Source organism: Pelodiscus sinensis, chromosome 2 (assembly GCF_052426305.1).
Source record: "Pelodiscus sinensis isolate ZL-2025 chromosome 2, ASM5242630v1, whole genome shotgun sequence".
NCBI lineage: Eukaryota > Metazoa > Chordata > Testudines > Trionychidae > Pelodiscus > Pelodiscus sinensis.
Genome location: NC_143053.1, coordinates 117,953,038 through 117,978,383, shown reverse-complemented (window position 1 = coordinate 117,978,383; position 25,346 = coordinate 117,953,038). Strand labels below are relative to the sequence as shown.

The 25,346-nt window shown below is 42.5% G+C and overlaps 1 protein-coding gene across 5 annotated transcripts in view; it reads left to right on the top strand.

The window, feature by feature from the left end:
• The window catches only part of RIPK1 (receptor interacting serine/threonine kinase 1), a 48,442-nt gene that overhangs the window by 6,712 nt on the left and 16,384 nt on the right, over positions 1-25,346 (top strand). For 3 of the 5 annotated variants that reach the window (XM_075921325.2, XM_014581443.4, XM_014581440.4), the window contains exons 2-8: positions 2,397-2,599; positions 8,090-8,243; positions 10,228-10,365; positions 14,710-14,950; positions 18,251-18,400; positions 21,096-21,172; positions 24,196-24,292. In XM_075921325.2, the coding sequence (XP_075777440.2) occupies positions 2,448-2,599; positions 8,090-8,243; positions 10,228-10,365; positions 14,710-14,950; positions 18,251-18,400; positions 21,096-21,172; positions 24,196-24,292 (1,009 nt within the window). In that variant the 5' untranslated portion in view covers positions 2,397-2,447. Of the gene's footprint in view, positions 1-1,072; positions 1,591-2,396; positions 2,600-8,089; positions 8,244-10,227; positions 10,366-14,709; positions 14,951-18,250; positions 18,401-21,095; positions 21,173-24,195; positions 24,293-25,346 lie in introns of those variants that run through there. The other 2 variants (XM_075921324.2, XM_014581441.4) reach the window with 2 other exon arrangements.

Here is a 25,346-nt window from a genome sequence, read left to right as displayed (position 1 = left end):
TAGAATGTCTTCTTGTTACCCTTTATGTCTGTAGCTAGTTTGAGCTCATTTTGTGCCTTTGCCTTTCTAATCTTGCCCCTGCATACCTGTATTGTTTGCCTATATTCATCCTTTGTAATTTGTCCTAGTTTTCCACTTTTTATATGACTTCTTTTTTATTTTACGATCATACAAGATCTCCTGGTTAAGCCAAGGCAGTCTTTTGCTATACTTTCTATCTTTCCTACGCAGCAGAATAGGTTGCTTTTGAGCCCTTAATAATGTTCCTTTGAAAAACAGCCAACTCTCTTCAGTTGTTTTTCCTCTTAGTCTTGCTTCCCATGGGACCTTACCTACCAGCTCTCTGCGTTTACCAAAATCTGCCTTCCTGAAATCCATTGTCTCCATTTTGCTGTTTTTCCTTCTTCCATTCCTGCCCAACTCCCAGGTCTCTGTGTTTTTCACTTTTGTGATTGAGTTATGATGTTACTTCCCTTCTTCATAGTTTTTTCATAAGTAATGGTTTCCTTGGGCGAATGCTCAACCACCCACTCTGTCCCAGGTCCTGCCCTCTCCCCTTCTTCCCCTACATTCTCATGCCAACCAGCCTCTTCCTACCCTCTCCTAAGCATACACCATCCTAGCACCTCCCTGCTTTCTCCCAGAACTTTCTGCACATTACAAAACAGCTGACTGCATGGGTAGGAGGCGCTGGGAGGGAGGAGGTGGAAATGAGGGAGGATGTGCTGGGGGGGAATGGGGAGAGCTGGCCAAGCATTTTACATTCTCTACATGCTCTCTCTCAGAAATCTCTATTGTGTACAGTTATTGGAATAGTAGATTCCCTTTGATGGAGTACCTGAAAGGCTGGTTGTGGGTGTACTTGGCCTTTTGACATATTTGAGTATCACACACATAGCAGAACTTCATAACTTCACATACAATGATAGCACATGCAATCCAATAGGATATTAATGTTCAGTAGATCAAGATCTTTAAATTATACCTTGCCAGGCAGCATACTCTATACAAAACATATTGTAATTCTGATGGTCCCCTTCTCCCATGCTTTATGAAGTTTGGCTTATGAATATAAATATTCATAACTCAAAGATGCTTTAAACAAAATACCTCAAGTAACTTGTGAATTTTGTGTTACAGCTTTCTGGAATTGTATATCCTATTTTGGTGCATGTATCATTCTTGTATGTAAAGTTAGAAAGATGAAGTATGAGACTGTTTATAGTTTTTAAATGTGCAATGAGAGCCTTTACTGGTGCCTCTCCTCCCAGCCTTAACAAGTTGGTGATCAACTTAACAATGTGTAAACAGCCTTGTTTATCCAGTAAATCCAAAGGTGACTGGACAAGTAAGACATGTGACCATGCCACCTGGTACTGGGATTCTATGTTGACCCTGGTAGTTTTCCATGGAAAGGGGATGTAGAACAATAGAGGAAAGGCTATTTAGGCAACGGGAAACTATCAGCCCTTTGTCTTCAGCTGGTCTGGAAAACTCTGAAAGGATGTAAAAGACTGGGGACCCACATCAGGATAAAAGAGGTTGTCTCTGACCTGAAGATAGTGGCAGAAATAAGAACAGCTTTTTAGGGTAAGGATCTGCTTGCAATATTTTTTTTTTAGTGAATTAGCACTGTGCATTTTCTTTTCATTTTAACTTAGTAACTTACTTTGATTTGATTATCACTTGTAATCACTTAAATACTACTATTTGTTCTTAATAAAAACACTTTTATTTACTATCAAGCCCAGTGTAAATAATTGTTATCTGGGGGAATGACGAGTGTGCATATCTCTCATTGCTAAAGAGGCGAACACCCTCCTGAGTTTTCCTTGTGTAAAACATTTACACAGAGAGAGACAGATTTATTTGAGATTTTCATCCCTTTAGGAGGTTAGTTTCCTGGATTCTGTGACCTAGAAGTGCATTCTCCCAGAACTGAAGTAGTTCAGAGTCTGCGTTACTATTCGGGGGGAGGGGGAGGAGGAGGAAGGGGAGTAACACCAACTCTGTACGTTGTCTCTGGGAGACCAGAGGCTCTGACACATCAGAACAGGATGGTGGGGAGCCCCAGAGAGCAAGGGTGTCAATGGCATGATCAGCACACTGGGGAACAATTCCAAGGGGTCTTCTGTGACCACACGCCATCACAATAATTATATGACAGTGGTGAATACAAGGATTCCAGGGTGTTGATTTGAGGTACAGAGTGCCATGGAGCCTGGATCCTCAAAGATACTTAGGCACTTAACTCTCATTGATTTCAGTGAGAGTTAGGCATCAAAATGTTGTACCTTTGAGGATCTGGGCCTACCTGCATAATTTGATCATCATTTATTGTGACAGATGAATGTTGGATGATGACACTTCATTTTTATTCTCTCTTCATGTTATAGATCCAGGAGGATTATATTTTTGTAAACCCTAAACTCTTGGAGGCTACAAACATGTCACTGGAAGATATTCATATGAACACACAGGACTTGCTGCAAAAGGAAGAACTAGATGCTGGAGGATTTGGAATGGTTTCTTTATGTTATCACAAGAAATATGGGCTTGTGGTATTAAAAACAGTGTACACGGGACCCCAGCGCATGGAGTAAGTTGGAAAGCGAAGGGGGCTTGATTCTCATTTACAATAAAAGGTCCCTTTACATCACTGGCATTGTAAATGGGCCTTACATCTGCACACCTTTTGAGGCCTTTTTTACATTGCCAGAGTAGTATAAAAAAATCTTTGAGTAAATGGCGCTTTGGTGCAGAGAATATTTTCAGGATGAATATAAAGTGTGCAGTAGTGAACTCACCAAATGATTATGGAGAATGTCTTCTACATTAGGGCTAAGAGTAAATGATGGTTATTAAGGAAGTTAAATCTGTTATTAGCAACTTGCATTAGTGAAATATTGCATGGTCTGTATAGGGAATTCATCTTTGCTACCTATCTTGAACTATTATTATTATTATATGCTATATCTATGTGAAGCATTGCTGGGTTGCATTGTTGTGATCTCTACATTATACTTCTCTGCCTCTTTGGTAGTTGTAAAGAACTTCTATTTTTTTAAAGGGAGGCAGTGTTGCCTAGTAGAAAAAACACTGGATTTGGACTCAAATTCAAGTCCCCAGTTTGCCAGATATCATGTGTGACTTTGGGTTAGTCATTTCCTTACTCAATGCCCAATTTGTAAAATGGGTATGATGATACTGATCTCCTTTGTGAAGCAATTTTGAGATCAACAGATGAAAAGATAGACTATGTAATGTTTAACATTTTTGGAAGAAAAGTTTTCTGTTTAGACAGTGCGGGCACCAGTTGGACTTTCAGGTAAGGTTTTTATTTTTCCTCAAAAGTTAATCTTTATAAAGCATTGCATCAGTTTTATAATGCAGTTCTCCATTTCCTGGGAATTTCAATAATTTCCATATGAGTTCCTTAAAAGCAAATAAACCTTTGTGTGCTTAAATGAGAGCAAGAATTCAACTGGGTGGCACATTTTTTTAAAGCATGCAAATGAAAAACATAATCAGGCACTTACCAGGAAATGTCCAGTTAGGAGTAGCAAGAAAACAATGTATTATTTTAAATAATACTGTTCTGGTCATCAGCTGGGTTTAAACCCCAGAGTTACACCATGAAGAAGGTGAGTCTCTGTTCCTTGAACTGAAGAACTAAGTATTTGAGGTCAAGTCCACTGCATTTAATGCAAAAAATCCCATTGATTTTAGTGGATTTGGGGGTCAGGCCATCAGTCCAGTAAGCTGCAAGTGGTAGTAATATTGTAAACCTCTTATGTGGACCAGCTACTTTACAAATACCCACATTCTTCCAGCATGGTATAAAACTCAGAGGCTATGTCTACACTCGCGGCTTCTTGCGCGAGTAATATGCAAATGAAGCTAACCGTGGAATATCGCCGAGCCTCATTTGCATACCTAATGAGCCATCGTTTTTTTCAGAATTGGCTCATGCGCAAGAAGGAGCGTCTACACTGCCCCTTCTTGCGCAAGAAAAACCCTCTTGCGCAATGCCGTTACACCTATTACTTGACAGGCATGCAAATGAGGATCGGCAATATTCCACACTTAGCCTCATTTGCATATTACTTGCGCAAAAAGCCGCGAGTGTAGACATAGCCAGACTGTGGAATGGTTCCCAATTTAGTTTTAAGAGCAGAAAGTGACTGAAGAGATTGTGATGGTCTACAGACTGTTGCAGCACTTTCCCCCCTTACAGGGTTGCCAATTTTCCTGACCAGATGCCATTGCCTAGTGTCCGAACCTTCGAGTCGGGAAAGTTGACAACTCTTGTCCCTTACCCCCACTGGCTGCTTTTATTGTTTTTTCTCTCCTCCACTACCTCAAATCCTTAAGTTTATTTTTGCTTTAAAATGTTGGTCAGATGCCTTAAACAAGCCTCTAGCTGAAAGCAGATCAGCCTCTTCTGCATTGCTGTAGAATTACACTCAAGGCTGAGAAGGGGCAGTTTCCCTTTGAATCACAGCCTGGGAGAGTGCTAGCACACAATTGTACTACAAGGAAGCTACTACTTCCTCTTGCGGTCTGGCCACAATGTTTTTTCTTCTTGCTAACTTGACTCTGCCCCATTTAACACAATGCTCACAGGGATTTTTTTTTCAACATGTGCACTCTTGAGTGGTGGTGTGAACAGCAAGAGGCCCAGCTGACACAGCAGAATGTGGCTTGGAACAATCAGTGTTCCAAACCATTATTCCATAATAATAAGGGTTATAAACACCCAGTATCCATAGACAGTGCTTAATTTGTGCCTCTAGGCTTGGCAGTTCATAGCCCTGGCACCTATGGCCTCCCAGCCAGCAGTCACTGCTCTCTGGCCACCCAGCTGTGAAAGCTACATTGTTGCCCACAGCAGTGCGAAAGTAAGGGTTGCATTACCCCATACTATGCCATTCTTACTTCTGTGCCGATGCACTGATTTCATAACCATGTGGCCAGCCACCAGTCACTGGCTACCCCACTAGAGCTTAATTTGTGCACCTCTTTCATTATAAATGAAGCATTACCCACAGTCATGCATGGATGATCCCTCTGTAATCCTGTCTGAAATTAACTTTTAAGACAGTCTTGGAAAACTAGTGCTTTACTAAAGCGTCCTAGGGCTTGTCTGCGCTTACAGCACTGCAGCAGTTCAGCTGCACTGGTAGAGATGCGTCACTGGGGGGCTCACTGAAGCCATTATCTACTCCGCTGGGAGAGCTTCTCGCATCAGCATAAGTACTTCACCTCCCTGAGGTGCTATAGCTAGATTGACAGGAGAAGCCTTCCCATTGACATAGCACTGTCTACATCATATTAAGGTCTGTAGGACTGCAACCCTTGGGGTGCATAGCAACATTTGACGCAAGTTGGTGACCATGCCCTACATAATCCATTTGAGTCTCTGCACTAAGTAACTGCCTTTTTATTTCTATCTGTCTCCCCATTCTCCCTCTTTCTCTGTGTATTTTAGGCATCTCACTTAAGGATCCTTAACCAAAAGGACAGTGTTTCACACAAACATTGGAAAACAGCCCTCTGTGGGAATACAAAACTAATTGTGCCCTCTGTTAGCTATTGCTAAATGCCTACTCCTCTTTTATAATTTGAATGAAATTAGATTATATTTTCAAATGTGTCCTTAATTTGTATATTAATCACTGACTTATAATGTATATTCATTGACATCAGAGTTAGTCGCCACTGAGATGTTCATACTTTTCAGATCCATTGTTTCAGACTGTATGGAAACTCAGTCAGATACAACCACATTGGTTACACTTGGGTCATGATTTGAAAATTTCCTTTAAACCCATAACAGCTGGAGGCTAACTTTAAAAAAAAATTAAGAAAGGTTCTATAGGACAGTTACAACATCTGTCTGTATGTCCCTTTCCCCTGGCTAATTCTTCATCCCCCCTGGATTAATTTGCTTTGAAATTCTAACTATATTATTATAATTTTAAATAGGGAGAAAGGTAGTGACAAATCTAAAGTAATCCGTGTTTAGTGCCTTACTTTATGTGTTTTGTAGTAAATTAAGCTAATTAATAGACATGCTCTCAAAGATTAATTGTAACTATTTTCCAAAGTTTAAAAAAAAGTTATGAGGCCTAATTTTTAGCACATTTGTAAATAAACTAGATACATGCAACTCAGGGATCTGTATTCACACATTTAGCATGACATACACAAAGCATTATATCAGCTGTGGCCAATCAGTGGCTCTTGAGCCACATGCAGCCCTTGCCCCCCAAAAGTGTGGCTTGCGAAGCCACTCCAGTGTTCCCCCCAAATGTCCCTCGCGGTCCCTCCCCCAGCTTCCCTGTGTTTACCGGGTCCTTCCCTGTGCTTTCTGGGTTGGAGCTGCAGGCTTTTAAAAATGGTGCCCAAGATGGTGGCTGTCTTAAAGGGGCAGCCTCCTTTAAATTTTTTTTTTTTTTTTTTTTTTTTGCTCGTCAATTCTGTTCTGGGGGCGGGCTTTTTTTTTTCTTGACAGTTCTGGAGCGGCTCTTCACATTTTTTCCACCGCTGCTTTGGCTCTCTTTGTTGAATAGGTTGGCCACCCCTGCATTATATACTAAGGCTGTAATATTGTACTCGATTAACCGATAAGCAAAAGCATATACAAACTACATGCATTTTCATTCCTCCCTTCCCCACCAGTAAATTTTTTAGCAAGCTAGCCAGCAGCCCAGCTCAGTCCCAGCTTGTGCTGGGTCCAGGACCTACGCCTGCTGTGGCTCTGCATTTAAAGTGTATTAGAAGCCAGGCAGCCCGTCTCCATTCTGGCTTGTGCCAAGTCCAGGAGCTCAGATCCCACCTAGACAGGGACTGCTGCCATTCCACGCTGCTGCCTCTGAATCAGAGGCAACAGCCAGGGCAACATGCAGCTGGTTTGCAAGGGGAGTTGTTTTTTAAACTGGCTCCCCTCGCAGACCAGCTCCCACCTGGCACCCCATCCTGCTGCCTCTGATACAAAGGCAGCAGTGCGGAGTGGCAGGGAGCTCCTCGGGAGAGGGACCGGAGTGCACTGGCTGCCAGCCCCACCCCTGGGGACTATAGAATAGTCAAGTAACCAATAAGAATTCATGTGGTTAATCGACTATTCAATTAACCGATATTTAACATTCCTATTATATACCTACACACGTCTTGAAAATTAAGAGTATGTAGACTAGTTACACAGGGAACAGGTACAGGCAGTCCCCGGGTTACGTACAAGATAGGGACTATAGGTTTGTTCTTAAGTTGAATTTGTATGTAAGTCGGAACTGGCTCCAGATTCAGCCACTGCTGCTGAAACTGACCAGGGGCTGACTACAGGAAGCTGGAGGCAGAATTGCTCTGCCCCCAGCTTCCTGGAATCAGCCACTGATCAGTTTCAACAGCGGCTGAATCTCGAGCCTGGGACAGAACAGCTGGGCTGCCAGGTAGGTCCCTGCAGGACCAACCCAGCAGCAACCCAGCTGCTCTACCCCAGGGTCCACAACAAAAGCCTGGTCTGCTTGGGGGGGGGGGCGCACTAGCTGTGCCCTCCCCCCCCCCCAGCAGACCAGGGACACCGGGAGCAAAGCCGCAACGGCGGCGGAATCCCGCGCCTCCCTGGCTTTGACAGAGCAAAGCCTCAGAGGCGCGGGACCCCTCCGCCTCCCTGGCTTTGCTCCAGGTGTCCCTGGTCTGCTGGAGACGGTCCCCAGCAGACCAGGGGCACCCGGAGCAGCTTTTCTCGCCTCGGAGGTCGAGGTGGCGGGACCACTGCGCTCTGGGCGGTCCCGCTGCCTGCGAGCTCCGGGGCGAGAAAACCCCGTTCGTAAGTGCGGATCCGACATAAGTCAGATCCGCGTAACTCGGGGACTGCCTGTATAAAAGTTACCAAGCCAGAGGCTCAGATGGTGTAAACAGAATTCAGTGGTTTTAAACCAATTGAAAATTTGGCCCACTTTACAGAGGTCAGATTACTTTTTTGGCCATCAATTTCACTATGAATTAGAAGGATATTGATGCCTTACTGTGCTCTTACCAGTTGGATATTTGCACACAGTGTAATTCTGTAGTATCCATTTCACAGATATAATGCTTCCCTTCTTGAAGAAGGCAGGATTATGCGCAAACTAAGTCACGATCGTGTGGTGAAATTACTAGGCATCATTCTGGAAGATGGGAACTACTCTCTGGTGATGGAGTATGTGCACAAGGGAAACTTGATGAAAGTACTAAAAACAGTGAGTAGTGAACTGAATAATCTCTCACGCATGGACTCATCAGCTATTATTGCAGGAAGTTAATATTTCTGAGTATCTTTAAAAATCACTTAAAAGATATAGTGGTTTTTCAGGGCTTTTTAGAGCTTTTACTCTGCTTTTATTTGGCAGAAAATAATCAGTAAACTTTGGCTTAGGAGGGTTATGGGTGAAATCATGGGTGGCCGATATGATAGGTGGGGGAAGGCACAGTCTTTCCAAACCGCCAGCCTACCCCTGCCCACACTCCAACCCCAGAACGCTTGCTGTAGGTGTTCTGGGGACAGAGTGTTGCTGCCCCCAATGCCTGTCCCAATGCTCCGGGGCTGGGGAGGCTGGAACCATGAGCCTTCCCCCCTCCCTGTGCTCTGGAGCTGGGGAGGCTGGAGCGACCTGCTCCTTGACCTCCCCATGCTCTGCCAGGGAGACCTGGATGCTCCTGCACGCCCTCCCACCCGCCTTCCTTCCCTCCCCATGGTAGTGGGGTGAGTGTGTACATACAGCTTGACTCCGATGGGGATGGGCCTCGGCAGAAGAGGCGTGACTGAGGGCTTACCTCCCCCAGCCCTATGTTCACCAACTGTCTATGGGTGAAATGTTGTTTATACATTATTCATAAGGGGAAGTGAAAGCAAACGTTCCAGTCAGGGTTGGTAAGAAGTTTGAAAAGGGACAAGGAAATATCTGCATATAGTGTTGCCAGGTGTCCGGTATTGACCCGGACAGTCAGGTATTTTCACCTCCTGTCTGGTAAAAAAATTCAGAAAATGCCGGACACCTGGCAAGCCTACAACACACTCAGCGACTGGGCCCAGCCCCCGGACCCGCCGCCAGGCCCCCCGGACACCCTCCCAGCCCCCCACTTACTTGGTTCCAAAAGGGCTTGTCTTGTGGCTGGAGCAGAAAAACAAGATGGCCACTGGCAAAAAAGCCTCTTCTTAAAGTGGCCATGCTGATTTTTTTTTCTTAAAAACTGCTGGGGAGGAGGGGAGGGTTCTCATCAACTTTGGTCTCCCCCTTCTTTTTTTCTCATCAGAAACTTTTTTCCCTGTGTTTTTTTTGGGGGGGGGAAGGGGTTGGTATTTTTGGTTAAACCATTTGGCAACCCTATCTGCATATGCAGAATCCCTTTTGTCCTGCTTGAGGCACAAATGGAACCTCTCCCTCTATAGTTACAGCTGATTCTAAAAGCAGCAGAACTGCTATGGTACTGCACATGGTGTGGGGGAAGCGATAGGCCATTGAAAGGTTATTTATGTCTGGTTAGGACAGTGTTTCTTAAACTTTTTAAGACCAAGGAACACCAAACAGTTTTTTTTTATGAGGAGCACCAAGAATTTTTTGAGTAAAACCAATACAAATTTTAAAAAAAGGTTGGGGGAAAGTTGAGGAAAAAAACCCTGCGGTATATCTCCTTTAATTTATACTATGAGCCAGTAGGGCAGTATTTAACCCATAGTAAGTTACCGAGGAGTAACGGTAGTTCGGAATAGGAAGCCTAATCCGAACTACCTAGTTTGTGCTGCGTGTAGCCGCGGGGCACGGAGTCCGAACTAGCGGACATTTAAAAATGGCGGCTCCCGGCAATATGCAAATGAAGCCCGGAAAATTCAAATCCCGGGCTTCATTTGCAACTCCGGTTGCTTACATTACCACCCTAGTTCGAACTAGGGTGGTAGCATATACATACCCTGAGAGTTGTGTGGAGAGCTGCTGAGGAGTAATCATAGATAGCCTGTGTCTGATCTTAGTTCCACCCGTGTAAATGTGGAATCATTCCAGATTTACTCTGGTACAACTGAGTGGAATCTAGCTACAGGAAGGATTTCAATGATTTTTAATTCGTAGCTTTAGCAAAGGTGTTGTGGGAACCAGAGAGAAGGAATATTATAATGGCCCTTTGTTTCATTTAATGATGTATTATTCAGTAGTTTTAATAATTTGTATTTTCTTTTCTTCATTGTAGTCCACTATTCCCTTGTCCGTGAAAGGGCGGTTTATCCTAGAGATCATTGAAGGAATGCTTTATTTAAACGAGCAGGGATTGGTACACAAAGACCTGAAGCCAGAAAACATCCTGGTAGATGATGACTTTCACATTAAGGTACTGATAGAATTTAATTACAGAACTCTTGTGATTTGGGCTATAGAGTGAAGCTCCTCCCATGTAGGTGGGGGTTTACACCAGGGAATAATAAACTAGTAGTCCAGTACGCTGATAAAAAAAATCAAAACTTTAGTGACCCATCTTTAAAATGTAGTGGCCCACCAATAGGCTAATTCTTCAATATTCATTATCTGTCTATGCCAAAAGTACATGGGATGGAAAGTAGAGAGAAAATACTGGCTTTTCTCACTTGATTATTTATTCCTTAATTTACTTACTGATTTTAGACAAACTTCAACAAAAACAACTTGAGACAAAACAGAAATACCAGAATATCACATCAAACTGCTTTATGACAAAGCTCACACATTTGCTTCTGTCTCACCTGTGTTTTCTCTTCTTGCCCTATCCCTCTTCCTGCACTTTCCCTTTTTTAACCTTTTTCATTTTTGTGCTTCTCTTTCCCTCTCTTCCTTGTTTTTAGATGTCAGCCAGCAGCTAAAGAAGAAAAGCAATGACACAGACCTTCACAGATGTGTTTTGTGGACCTGATCCAAAGTCCATTGAAGTCAACTGGAGTTTTTTTACTGACTTCAGGTGCTTTGAATCAAATTCCCTATGTGCAGTACCTGCTGCTGAGAAAATCTGAGTAGGATCTGTGGCATCCAATGTCTTTTATCCTGTGGACATATGTCCTCTGAAGATGAACTACTAAAATAGTCTCCCCTATCATTACTTGCAATTATTTAATGAGTCCTGCATAAGGAAAGCTCTGTTTGATATTTGTCACTTCATTGGCTCATGTGACATGACAAGACTGAGATAACAGCAAACAAACAAACAAAAACTTTTGCACAACATGAAGAGAGGATAAGAGAAGCTAACTGCAAAGGGACCAAATGACTAAGCCCCCATCAACACTGCAAATGTAATTGGGTAACTAGACTTACATTTTGATCTTAGTTACAAGCATTTAGTTTGGTTCCATGCATGTAAACATATCGCAGAGCCACATTAAAGCCTTGAAGCCAAATACAGAGATGAGTCAGACTTGTTCTGAGCGGGTTGGATAAACATGGTGGTGTTAAAGCAGCAGCTGGTGACCAGTTTGACCAAGGTCCTCCAACACTGCTAACATTTATAAGGATGAATCAGTGTTCTGAAGAAGATGGGCCTAAGGGAGTTTAGATAGAGTTTGGATTGGTATAAGCAGAGGGGAAAGTAAGCGGGTGCAAGAAGAGCTGGCCGAGCTACAGCAAAAGCCAGCAGAGAACTATTTAAAGAGCTGGCAGGAACCTGGGTTGCAATAGGACAGTCCCTGTAAGAAATTTTAAGTTTCTTTCACTGCTGGGTATAAGTCTTCTACAACATGTACCTTTATATTCACCCATATATGTTATACATATACATTATACTTCTGAATTTGGCCTAAGGAACACGAAGGTTTTTAATAGTGACGTATCTCTGATGAATTTATTCCCTTAGGGCTAAGAAAACCCAAAGGTATTACAATGAAACTTAAAACAATCTAAAATTGTAAGACGTTAAAATACTTATAAATTAAAATTAAAAAGTACATTCACCATTAAACCATATATGACCATCATGTCACTTGCCTTTTCCTTATTTTAGTAGCTGCTCGTGCAAATAGAGCAACTGCTCGGATCACAGTATGTGGTCAGTTCCTAACATATATTCTGTTTTCTGAGAAGGCATAAAAAAGGCATCCAGGACAAAAAATGCAGAAAGCCATTTTGACCTCACGTGGCAACACAGATTACAATTTAATAAATGATTCCCTAAATCTCATGGACAGATATGGTTACAGCTTTCTAAGTAAGATGTATTCATTGATTAAAAATGGAGAACCCTACTGGCCCTCTTTAGCAAGTTATTACACAAACTGTCTAAATATCTGGTATACCCAGGAGTCTTTTTAACAAGGAGGAACCAAGGAGACATATTTGAAATAGAAATCTCTGCCATATATATTTGCTTATTGCTATCTTTTATTCTTGACCAGATTATGGATTTCACATTTTTGAACTTAAACCTTCAGAATACAAATTGACGTGAAAAAGTCCTACTGAGCTAGTCTGCTAAGTCTGACCTTGACAAGTGCTGTGAGCCCATGCTATGAATACAAAGCCAACAGTTAATATCTCTGTATTGCACTTTGGACAGAATAGAATTCAGACCTGTCTCATCACTATGAACAGCTGGGGTATTATTTGGGAGACCAAGCGTCGTCCTAATAAATTTGTTCTGAATCCCTTTCAGACTTAGAAGTAGTGGGGATCATTCCATCGCCATATTTCTGTTTGTGAATAATCTATCAAAGATGCTTTCTCATTGACAATATAAACCAAATGAGTTTAATAAATGCTTCAAACACAATGGTATTAGAGACAGAACCTTGTTGTCTACATAGAATAAGACAAAGTGATTCATAATTTGGGGGAGGGGATACTGATGCTCTTTTAATGCTAAAAGGGACTGAAGGACAGCCTTGTTGAAACCCCCTTGTAATTGGGATGGAGTTAGTTAATTTCTCTTCTAGGCCTATGCTAATCTTATCTGGGTTAGAAATGTTGGGAGCCATTAGCAAGGTTCATAGGCCACATACCTGGAAGAGGATACGGTGGGTGGGGATGCAGCGTTATGCTAATTTACAGGGAGAAAAACTATGTCAATGCTATTAGCCACAGCTCCAGCTTCAGAGCTGCTGCACTGATTATGTACAAAAGTGAGATAAAATCCACTGTTCCACTTTGAAGCTACTGATAGCACATTTTAAACAATTTTCTCTAGTCTTTAAACTCTTGTCAAAGGCTACCCAGCATGACCTTGTACTCAAAGAAAGATTATTTGGTTTCACCGATGTCCAAATAAGCTTTCCTAGCATTGTACATTGATAACAGATGGGCAGTGTCACGTAAAGAACCAGAAGAAAAGTTTATAATAAATTCTGTATGTATATGAAGGAGGAGCGGAGAGGGGAGGGGGGGAGCCTGAGCAAGTCTCTAAGTAGATCTCCAAGGAGAGTGCAGATGTCCTTTCAAATCACTGTCCTGGTTAAAACTGACCTAGCCAAGATATCAGTGGATCTAGTGTGAAGAGCCGGGGCAGAGTTGTCGAGGAAAAGGAGCCAAGCAAGGAGCGGGAGGATGCCTGTAGGAGGTGCTTTCCCAGCTGGCTCCAGTCTCTGACTTGATCCCCAGGGCTCTGCGTGTCACTGAATACGAATCAGCTCCAGCTCCCTTAGCCTTTCGTGCACTGGCTGCTCCAGAGATGCACTGGCTCCCAGTTCTCCTCAAAAGAGGCTTCTCCGGGCTGCACCTGCTCTCTTAGGTAGCTTTCTGTGGTAGCTCTCAAATCTTACCCCAACCTTTGGGCTTTGATATCCAGGCAGCTGATAGCACACGTCTGGTTGTGAAAGACTGAGCCCTAAAACTGAATCCCTGGAGATTCACCCCTTCTGAACTGAGGGATGTGTGCCCTAAAGCCAGAATCACCACCATTTTTCAGAGTCTAATCACGATGGGAGAAGCCAGCATGCCTGCAAGGGGACGCTAAATTGGTTAGGGCCCAGAAAAGAGAAGTGCTACAAGAAAAGCAGCTAATGGGGGGAAGTAAGAAGGCATAAACTGAAGTAGGCTACCCCATCTTTGTCGAAGGGTTTTGTTCTGGAACTTACCATGACAGTGGTGCTTGAGTATCCCTACTTGAACGCATTCAATTTTATGCTTTCTTGTGGCTCCTCAGCAGCTGTCACACTTGCTTAGATACCCTTATTCTCCCTTACATGTGAAAGTGTAAGGGAGTCCCAGCTAGTGCAAAAGAATGTGCATATAAAGAGGGGATCCATGTTACATAATCTTACATCGTGCTTCTGAATTTGAACCCTGGTTTTAAAGAGGCTAACATTTTCTCTGAGGAAGAGGATCTTATGTTGATCTCCCACACTGGATTGAATTTCACGCTGAACTTCAGTTCTCTTGTGATTATAACCCCGTTTGGTCTCATCCACCTAAGCAAAGCCAAGTTGTGTTTTAACAAAGTTGTATTATAATAATGTCTCCACATGTTCATAGGGGGTGGGGCTTAATGTGTCTTGAGTTGGCAACAGTGCTTGATTCGGGCATCAAATTCACATAGATTTTCAAAATATGATTTCATTTGTTCTCTTTGGTTACACTTATTGAAGAGTTTGAATTTTCAGATAAGTCATTTCCATAAGCATTCCATGATACAGTATTTTACAAACTTTGAATAATATGTGAAACAATTTATTAGATACATTCTCCATTTTCAGTAGCTCTGATTGGATTTGTTTTGCAGATTGCAGATCTGGGAGTTGCCTGCTTTAAAAGCTGGAGTAGACTGACCAAAGAAGAGACCAGTCGGCAGAGGAAAATCAAAAGCACTTCCAAGAGCACATCCAGGGGCACTGCTGGCACTCTTTTCTATATGGCCCCGGAGCACTTACTCTCCGTTAACACAAAACCCGTGGAGAAGTCAGATGTTTACAGTTTTGGCATAGTTCTCTGGGCAATTTTTGCCAACAAAGAGCCATATGAAAGTACGTCACTTGGAATACGCCTGTATTGCTAAATGAGTTTGCTTTGAGGAAGCTATACAATTTAGATTTCTAATATTATCATATAACATGGGTGGGGAACCTCAGGCCTGGGGGCCAGATGTGACCCCCAGCTTGCCTGGATCCAGCCGCTGAGGTTCAGCCCCTCCTCCCCTGCTTTGGGGAGCCTGTGCTGGTGCTCCGACCTCCTTCCCCCCACTGCGATGCTGGTGCACACAAAATCTCATAGCCCGGGTCCCCTAGGCTCTGGTGTGCAAGGGGAATGTGGGGAGTGTCTTTCTGTTTCTCAGTTGGTCACCATGTCAATTAGGGATTTTTTTTGTGTGGTCCTCAGCTGATTTTTATGTGAGCCAGTGGCCCCGACCCAGAAAAGGTTCCCCACCCCTGACATAACATTTGCAAAACACCCTATAAGTGTTAAATAAGTCCTTCCCTTCACTTCTAATAGTGTGTATTCAGGAATCAGTGACCAGTACTTAGTCCAACTGCACCAGTACTGCCCTTTCACTGGTGGACAAGGGTATGTAGATTGAATTGATGGAACTAATTGAAGTTTATTCCTACTTGAAGTAGTGATAACCCAGATTAGCTCTGTCAGTGCAAACAATGGCTTGCTTTTGTCTATATTTAAAGGTTTACCATTGATGCAACTACACAATTGTTGGCCACTGAGTGCTAAATGAGGATTATTTCCAAGTGTAGGCAAGGCCTAAATAATCCTCACAGTGCACCTACATTGTCGTTACCCTCGTTTTACAGAGGGGAAATGGAGGCAGATAGGTTAAGTGACTTGCCCAAGTTCATGGAAGGAGTCACTGTGAGGACCAGTAGTAGAATTTGTAACATCCATAAAACACCTAAGATCAGTTCCATTATAATATAGCACCTTTTACTTTTCCATACTGTATTTCCTTTGAGAATTTTCTGTGAATGTTAGTGAATATTGGAAATTCAGAGCATTGCTTTGAAGTAGGTTAGGATTGGCCATCAGCTTCCTCACCTATTTATCCAGTGACACTCATACCTGAACTACATTATTCCTGCTATAGCAAATCTGGATCTCATCTGAGCAGAAACTGACAAATCTACCATACTGTGTGGTGGTTCTACATGATGTTGACAAGTAACCACTAAGCTCCTATTACTTGGAGGTTTGGTGAGAGCTGAAAGCAGTACCTCTCGTTAGACCGCCTTCTCGTAACTGGTCACACATTTCTCTGAATGATAAAGCTGGTGTTCATTTCTGAAATACCTCATCCCCAGGCATTAGTGATGATGCTCTGTCATTCTGAAATCCAGACTGATTTCAAATTTGAAGAACCATGTCCATTTTAAACTCTTGTGTTCCCTTTCACTGAGGCCTTGCTTGATTAGTAAAAGCCTAGAATCTGCATGAATATATAAAATGGGAACGCTTGCTAGTAAAATGACTGGTTTCTGCTAGATCCCCATGTGTCACAGATTCTACTAAACTATTAATTCCTAATTCAGTATTAATACTATTATTAATTCAGTATTAGGAATGTTAAATATCGGTTAATTGAATTGTCAATTAACCTCATGAATTCTTATTGGTTACTTGACTATCCTATAGTCCCCAGAGTGGGTCTGGCAGTCAGTGCGCTCCGGCCCACTCCCAAAGAGCCTATTGCCATTCCGCACTACTACTTTTGTATCAGAGGCAGCAGGATGAGGTGCCAGGTGGGAGCTAGTCTGTGAGGGGAGCCAGACCTTGCAGACCGGCTGCCTATCACTCTGTGCTGTGGCCTCTGATAAAGAGGCAGCAGTACGAGGTGGCAGCAGTCCCTGTCTGGGTCGGATCTGAGCTCCAAGGCCTGGTGCGAGCCAGAATGGAGCCGAGCTTCCTGGCTCCTAATACACTTTAAATGCAGAGCCACAGCAGGGGTAGGTCCCTATCCTGACAAAAGCTAGGACTGAGCTGGGTTGCTGGTCAGCCTGCTAAAAAATGTACTGGTGGCGGGAGGAGAGAAAACTGCATGTAGTCTATAGCATTAACCTATAAGCTTTTGCTTATTGGTTAATCAGTTAATTGATTACACGATTACATCCCTATTCTGTATAGCTCTCTTCCCCACACCAATGCCACCTTTGTTTACATTTTGTTCATTATCTTTTTATTACTCTCTTTCTCACTCCTCTCCTTCTACATATTTCTGTTGCATCAATCACATTTTATCTGCGGGGAGGGGGGTGATAACCTCATTTTGCCATATTGATACTACACTCAACTTGACTATACTGTATGACACACTGCATTAACTGCCTGTTACAAACCTGTTTGTGCTGAAACCTGTACCAGATACTAAATACTGACTGGGCCATATTTACAAAAGGAAGACGCAAGTTTTACCTACAACATTTTCACTTAGACCTGCTCTGCTCTTACAAGTTAGATCACATTGCTATGTGAAAATTCTAAGCCCCTGATTGACATATGCCAGCTTAACTCCCAGTGTAAACACAGCTATGTTGATAGAAGAATTCTTTAATTGATGTAGCTACTCTTGGTCAGAAAAAACTTCTGTGAAGGTAGGTTGCACTTACGCTACACAGTTATATCTGGTTAGCTATAGCAGGTATCGTCTGTATAGTGTAAGCATATCGTTAGAGTGTTATGTCCAACAGTCTTGTGTTTGCTCACTGAACACCTACTTCTCAGTTATGCTAAGTTCTTCCAGTTGGGGCCAGAGAAACCTCCAGGAGAATCCGTCCAGTGCAGTGGACCTCCTGGACTTCTGGAGAGCTGGCTTAAGGGATCCTTGCCAGACTTGCTCCCATCCTTAGCACAGAACGCCATGGGAAGCCAGAGAGATGTTGGAGCAGACTAAGAGCTGCTCCAGCTTTTATTGGTGGCTGACTAGACCCCTGAACAGTCCCAGAATACAGGAACAGTAAAATGGCGTAAGCTGCCTTTGGAGCCACACATCTCTGTTTTTCCTCCAAACACCAGAACAAAACAACTGAGAATCAAGCCCTGGAGGATTCAATTGTGCATCCCTAACTCATATTGCATAGGAATCACTCATCTAAGTAAGCCCTAGTGAACTCGTTGTAAATAATACTCCACATGAGTAAAAGTTTCAATGTCAGAGCCATAGAGTAAGCATTTTCATGTGTCAGCAGATTTGTGTATCTGGGGGCATTTTCTGTTTTTACGGACACAAAGAAACCATCTCCCATTCTCCATTTTCCTATGAGTTGATCCTTTTATGGTAGCAAAACCTTGTGATTAGGCTTCTGATCTGAGATTTTGTTTTTCAGATGCTATAAATGAAACACACATTTGTTTTGGCATCATGAATGGGGACAGGCCGAATACAGAAGAAATTAAAAACACATGTCCAAAGGAAATTATCGACCTAATGCAGCAGTGTTGGCAGCAAGAGCCAAAGAATCGGCCAACTTTTGCAGGTAAAACATTGCTTCAGAATTACTTTTATTTGGACGTAGCCAGTGTTGATAAAATATGGCAAAATGAACTTGATTCTTCCTTTGAGAAAAATAATAATTTTTGTTTGTAACAGGTTTTTGTGTCTTAACTAATTTTTATTTTGAAAATAAATCATACACAGAAGTTATGTCCATGACCTGAATTCAGAATAAACTTCAGGCAACATCACATCCTCTGTAGAAATACATTGACACATCTTCATTGACTTCAGTGGAGCTTTGTTGACCTACCTCAACTGAGGTGCCGTCACCCTGTTTGCACCATAGGGTGACTCCTGTTTATAGTCACAAAAAGCTTGATATTAGAAGATACCAGTATCCCGGAAAAACTCTGCCAGGTCCAAGGAACGTCTCTGCTCTTCCACTTTTTTTTGTGGAAGAGCAGACACACTATTTCAGAAACCCTGTCTTCCTCCTCCCATGAGAAAGAAGGGCTCTTCCGAAAGAGGAGGCTTTACCGAAATTTGGCCCAGTGTAGAAGGGCCAACTTTCAGAAAAGCCTCTTCCAAAAAAACTATCAGAAAAAGGTATGCAAATTGCAGAATGCTATTTGTATACCTTTTTATTGATAAAGCCCTGTAGTGTAGACATAACCTGGAGCTAGCTACCTAATTCTCCTTTAGTAGCGTCAGTCAATAGAGAGGTTTTTCCATTGACTTGAATGGGTTTTGAATGAAGCTTCTAGCAAGAACCCTGTATGGATACAAATTTCTACCCGCGGATGCACATTTCCATGCATAGATATTGGTATCCACTGAACCTCAGGGCTCGACTCCCAGGAAAGGAAAGGAATGTGGTGCTGCCACACAACGCCAGCAGCTCCTCCCAGCCATGTAGCTGTACTGTCAGCTTCTGCTCTTTCTTCTTGGCCCTTTCTTCCTTATCCTCAGTACGCTGGTGACTAAAACATAAAAGCTACTGCATCTAAAAGTATTAGTCCTAGGCAGCAGTACTGATACTTCAGGCAACTGTTTGATTTGCAGTGTGCGCAAGCTTAAAAGTTCATTGCACAAACATGCACCCCTGAATTTATTTATTTAGCTCTTAAGTACCCTGTTAGGGGCATACTTGATATCCCATTCTCCAACCTGCATATTCTACTGCTAATATACCAGGGCTGTGTCTACATTGGCACCCCTTTCCGGAAAAGGGATGCTAATGAGACACTTCGGAATTGCAAATGCCGTGGGGGATTTAAATATCCCCCGCGGCATTTGCATGAACATGGCTGCCGCTTTTTTCCGGCTTGGGGTTTTGCCGGAGAAAAGCGCCAGTCTAGACGGGATCTTGCGGAAAATAAGCCCTTTTCCAGAAGATCCCTTATTCCTACTTGAAAGTAGGTCTTATTTTCCGCAAGATCCCATCTAGACTGGCGCTTTTCTCCAGCAAAACCCCGAGCTGGAAAAAAGCAGCAGCCATATTCATGCAAATGCCGCGGGGGATATTTAAATTCCCCGCAGCATTTGCAATTCCGAAGAGTCTCATTAGCATCCCTTTTCCGGAAAGGGGTGCCAATGTAGACACAGCCCAGGTCTGTACAAGTACTGTGCTTCAATTTCTCCCCATCAGTAAAATGGGGGCAATGATAAAACACTTCATAGAGCAGATAGGTATTATTATACAGCTGTTATGAGGAGACTCAGTCAATAGGACCGTTCATGGAGCAAGGCACTCCATTTGGGATATGGTTTGTACATGAGGTGCTTTGCAAATTTTGTCTGCCTGTGGCCCAGGTGAGATAAGGGGGATGAATGAGGGGAAACGCTTCTCCCTCTTTTTGCATGCCCTGAAAAAGAGCCAGTCCCAAACTGCAGTCCTTGTGCTTGGAAGGGCACAGAAACCTGCTCTCATCCATGCATCATAGAGGGGATATCCGAAAGAATAGGGGTCCATCATACAGCTGATTATGTGGAAAGGGTATGTGTCCTGGGAGCCACCTGGTATCCAGAGCTCTGTGGTTCTAGAAGCTAGACAGAATTGTAGCATTGTCTTGCTAAGACACTATAGAGTACAACATCGGAAGCAAAGCCTAATGGTGTTAGAGGACCTGGCTATCACTCGCTGTCTTTGTTGACTTCTGTCTTATTGAAGTCATAGCCTGTGCAGGCTTTACAGTTGAGCTGGTAGGTATAATTAAATAGTGGGTCTGTGGACCCACCCTGAGAAAGCTGCTACTGGGCCAATCTGGTTTGTTTATTTACTGGTTCCACAGCCACGGTGCCTCGTGGCTTCCATAAGCTGCAGTTTGCCATTTGTAGCGACGGGGAGCTGCAGAAAGTAGCATTACCTGGGCTGCAGCTTCCGGTGGCTCCCCTTGGCTGCAAATGGTGAACCAAAGCCAATAGGAGCCATAAGGCTTTGTGGCTGCAAAGCCGGTAAGTAAACAAACCAGAGTGGCCTACTAGGTGCTTTCTCAGTGTGGGTCTATGGACCATTTTGAGAAACACTGCTTTAAAGAGAACAAACATTCAGTTCTTATTATGTTCTTTTAAGACTAAGCCAGCCCTGCTAATATTGCTTACATTTTTATGAGCCCACACCTGTTTATAAACGTATGTAATTAACTGCTTAATGTTTTGGTGGAAGCAAATTAAGCAGCACAGTCATTTATATTTGCCTTTTAAAACTACTTTCCCCAAATCTTGCTTTCTTGCAGAAATTAGTCAGACATACAAGCCATTTTACCATGAGCAAATGGAAAAAATTGTTGAAGATGATGTGAGAAAGATAAAAGTAAGTAGCATTCCATGTGCTTCCTAGCATAACTTGTAAGTTTAAAACAACAACAAATGCATATGCCCGGGGCCAGATTCTAACACCCTTACTCACACTGAGTAATACTTTATTCAACAAGTACTCCCAGTGATTCCAATAGGTCTGCTCGTGGAGTAAAGTTCTACTCAGTGTGAATATGGGGGTAGAGTCCAGCCCATGTTAACTGTATAAAAGCCCTGTAAACTAGATTCTGATTGCCAGTCAATAGAACTTTTCTCTGTTAGAGGTCCTGCTGAAATCACATTTGCATTCATTTTATACTAGTGTTACTCCATTGACATTAAAATCAAAAGAGACTGTTGAGCCAGCTATTCAACATGAGTTAAGGTGACAGAATTGCAGTGTTGTCTTCAAGTTGTCATTGTCAAGTCCAAGTCGAGTCTCAAGTCACTACAGTTCAAGTCTCAAGTCAAGTCTCGAGTCCCTAAAGTTACTTTCTATTCAAGTCTCAAGTCTTAATTTAAAAAATGTCAAGTCACTTTTGTACAAGCCATCAATATCGATATCGGCATTTTCAGACAATTTTTTCACCAAGTCGATTTAACAAAATGAGCAAGTCTCAAGTCGAGTCTCAAGTCACAAACAATTAACCCGAGTCGAGTCTCAAGTCGAGTCACCTATGCAACTTAAGTCAGACTCAAGTTCAAGTTGTGGGACTCAAGTTGAATTGAGTCCATACTTTGAGGTGCTACTGCTGAATTTTTTAAATACTTACAAGTTACTATATGTTTATATAGTACCTAGCACAGACAGGACTGAACCTGGCTGAGATCTGTAAGCACTACTGTAATCTTAAAAAAAATAGGAAATGCAAAGTTTTGAGTCCTCCCTCAGCTATAACTTGATTCCCTGTTCCTCTCTCTGGATGTAGCTTGCAAACTGTTGTGCAGAAGGATGGCTTTCCTGAATTGAAATAATGATGAAAGCCAGTTTAGTTTCTGACACATGCTTTGGGCCAGATTATGGAACCCTTAGTTACAAACTGGAAAGCATTTACTCATTGGCGTAGTACTACTGACATCAGGGGCCTGATGGTGTGGGTGAACAGCAAAATGAAAGTATAAATTATATAGAGGCAACAGGGACTGGATCCCCTGATATTTAAAATTAATATGTGAAAGTGTCCCTATATTGCTGCTGTTCTGCTACACAGCCATGTTTTATGAAGTACTTTCCCTGACCCTGAAATTACAAGGTGAATAATTTAAAATTTTCTGCTTTGGAAAATCCATACAGTGACTTTGAAGATGTGTCCAGTACCCTTTGACAAGACAGTAGAGCGTTGCAAAATAAAGTGGACAAAACACACAATAAGTATTCTACTGGAAATGATTCTACCACCCATACTAATTCTGAGTAGTAAATGCTTTATAATTATATTATGGGGCTTTTAGGTGCTCTCAGTCAGGACTGTGCTGGGTTCTGCACAAACACACAAGAGACAATCCCTGCGCTGAAGGGTTTAGGGTCTAAAGACAGAAACAGGAAGTAAGGATATGACATGCAAGCAGATTAATATGGTTATGTATTGGTACAGCTTTGTTACTTGTGTTGTAGCCTTTTACTGTTTGATTTTAGAGTAGCACCACTCTCTGCAAATATTCCCTTTGAAATCAGACAAGAGTGGAATATGCTGCATTCCTTACCAATGAGCCTTTTCCTGGAGCAAGATAATACACAATTACATCAAAGAGAAGTCTGAAATGAAGTTTTTAACTTTGACTATTTGAGATCAAGATGCATTTACAGGAAGAGGTTGTTGTTGGTTTTTAGATTGTGAAAGACTTCCTGGTAAGAAAGTAACTAATGACTTCCTGAGTGCAAATAAGAGCAAGAGGTCAAGTCCATAATCTGGTAAAACTGCACTTGACTTCAAGTTTTACTTTAGCAAGGACATTAAAAAGGCATCAATGACCAGAACATCGAAGTGCCAGGGTAAAAATGATTATTCCTGGGGCCCTGCAAAATGAAGACAAGGGTTTGAAAAGATGAAAGTGCAGTGAAACGCTATGAAACATTCCTTCCGAGGTGCTGCACCAAACTCCCTGTCGTGATATCCCACACATAAACTGTTGTCCAAACAAGGCCATAGCTATGGATGTTTTTTTCCAGTTAAGCTCCACATGTAAGCACATAAAATAGGGCATGATTTTGCTACCTTTACCTTAAACAGCACCTTACTCTGCAAACAGTCCTACTGATTGCAGTGTGATAAAACTGGAAGTAAAGCTGAGAGTTGGAACCAGTGCAGTGAGTCACACCGTCTAGTCTAGTGGGATTACTCATACATTAAGGCTATGTCTAGACTGCAGGCTTCTTTCGAAAGAGGCTCTTTCGAAAGCATCTTTCGAAAGAGCCTCTTTCGAAAGATCGCGTCTAGACTGCAGGTGGATCTTTCGAAAGAGCAATCCGCTTTTTCGAAAGAGAGCACCCAGCGAGTCTGGATGCTCTCTTTCGAGGAAGCCCTATTTACATTCAAGAACGCCTTCTTTCGAAAGAGGAACTTTCGAAAGAAGGCGTTCTTCCTCATGAAACGAGGTTTACCGCCATCGAAAGAAAAGCCGCGTTCTTTCGAAATAATTTCGAAAGAACGCGGCTTGAGTCTGGACGCAGGGGAAGTTCTTTCGAAAAAAGGCTACTTTTTTCGAAAGAACCCCTGAGTCTGGACACAGCCTAAGGCAGTAGCCAGTGTGAGTAAGGGTGCAATTGGGCCAGATCAGAGAATCATGCCTGATATTTATATAGTAATAATTCCTGCCTTCCTGGAAAGCAGATATTGCTTGTTTATAAACTTAACCTCCTTGGTAAACAATCCCTGCAAAGTGATGGCATAAGTATTCCCCCAACAAAGAACATGATAGCTGTGCAAGCTGTTCACTTGGGCCACTCGTTGTGAGAATGCATTTTGTTTCTACAGTGCAGTAAAGATGCTTCCTTTGCTTAAGCTTTCACCTGCTGCTTGATTTTTTTCCTATGTACAGAAAGTGTACCCTGGGCCATCTGAACTTGTGAAAAGGATGCAGTCTCTTCAGATAGACTCTGTCGCAGAACCTCCAAATGATGAACATGCACAAACAGGTGACTATTACCAGTCACTTTTTAACACCTTATTTCATATTGCCTGCTGGGGGTAATATTGGGGACAAATAGAATGAATTTTATTATTATTATAGTAAAGCTGTTACAAACAGACCCAATGGTTCACAACTCAGGAGAGAATCTCGAGCACTGAATAAAAACATCCAATTTATTTGCTCTTCAAACATGCAAGTCACAAAAACATTATCCTTTAATTGTTCTTTCCACACTCATCTTTTTGGGGGGAGGGGAGAAGGTTATTTTTAAGCTACTGTGATTTTGTCTTACGACACAGAAAGTATATTCTCTTTCCATCTGTATTTCATGTGTTTTATACTTGATTTGTCCATTGTCACATTATTAAATAAATTACATGTTCACATTGATAACATCCCTCAACCTGCCCTCTGTTTAGTCACAGAAACTAATGTTTGCTTGATTTGTAGGCTTCAATTGCATAATATCCGATTTTGTAGTAATCTCCTTTTCTCAATCCAGCCTTGTCAGTGCCCTGAGAAAAACTAAAGTGAAAAAATAGAATGTGTCACTTGATTTAAGATTTTTCTCCTATTGATTCTGCCTTGGACACCATGGGACTGGTAGTGGATTACTCCATTCATCTGTTCCTTCCTGTGTCACATATACTGTCATCCTGGATTGTGTTTCACAGCTGTAAGGAACTATATAGTTGTATAAAATTGTATGTGGCCATACCACTATGTCTGTAAGGAAAATGTATGTCTGTACTTCTTTCTCCGAAGTGCCCTGTTAGCAGGAGGTCAGATCTGTAGTGTTGTGTAACAGGCCCTATCCTGGAGTGCCCCCCCTCACGCCCCCTCCAGGTATGGTCTTTTCAGATGATTCCTCATGTTGGGAACCTGGCCAAGTTCTCCTTGTGTTGCACTCCTTCCATGGTCACCTCTATCCTTCAAATCCCAAATCATGACCACTATGACAGGTACATCATATATAGTCAACTCATATGTCTTCTGCTCCTCCTGGGGTCTCTCTGCCAAGCAGTGACAAACAAAAAGAATACCATTAAACCACTCCC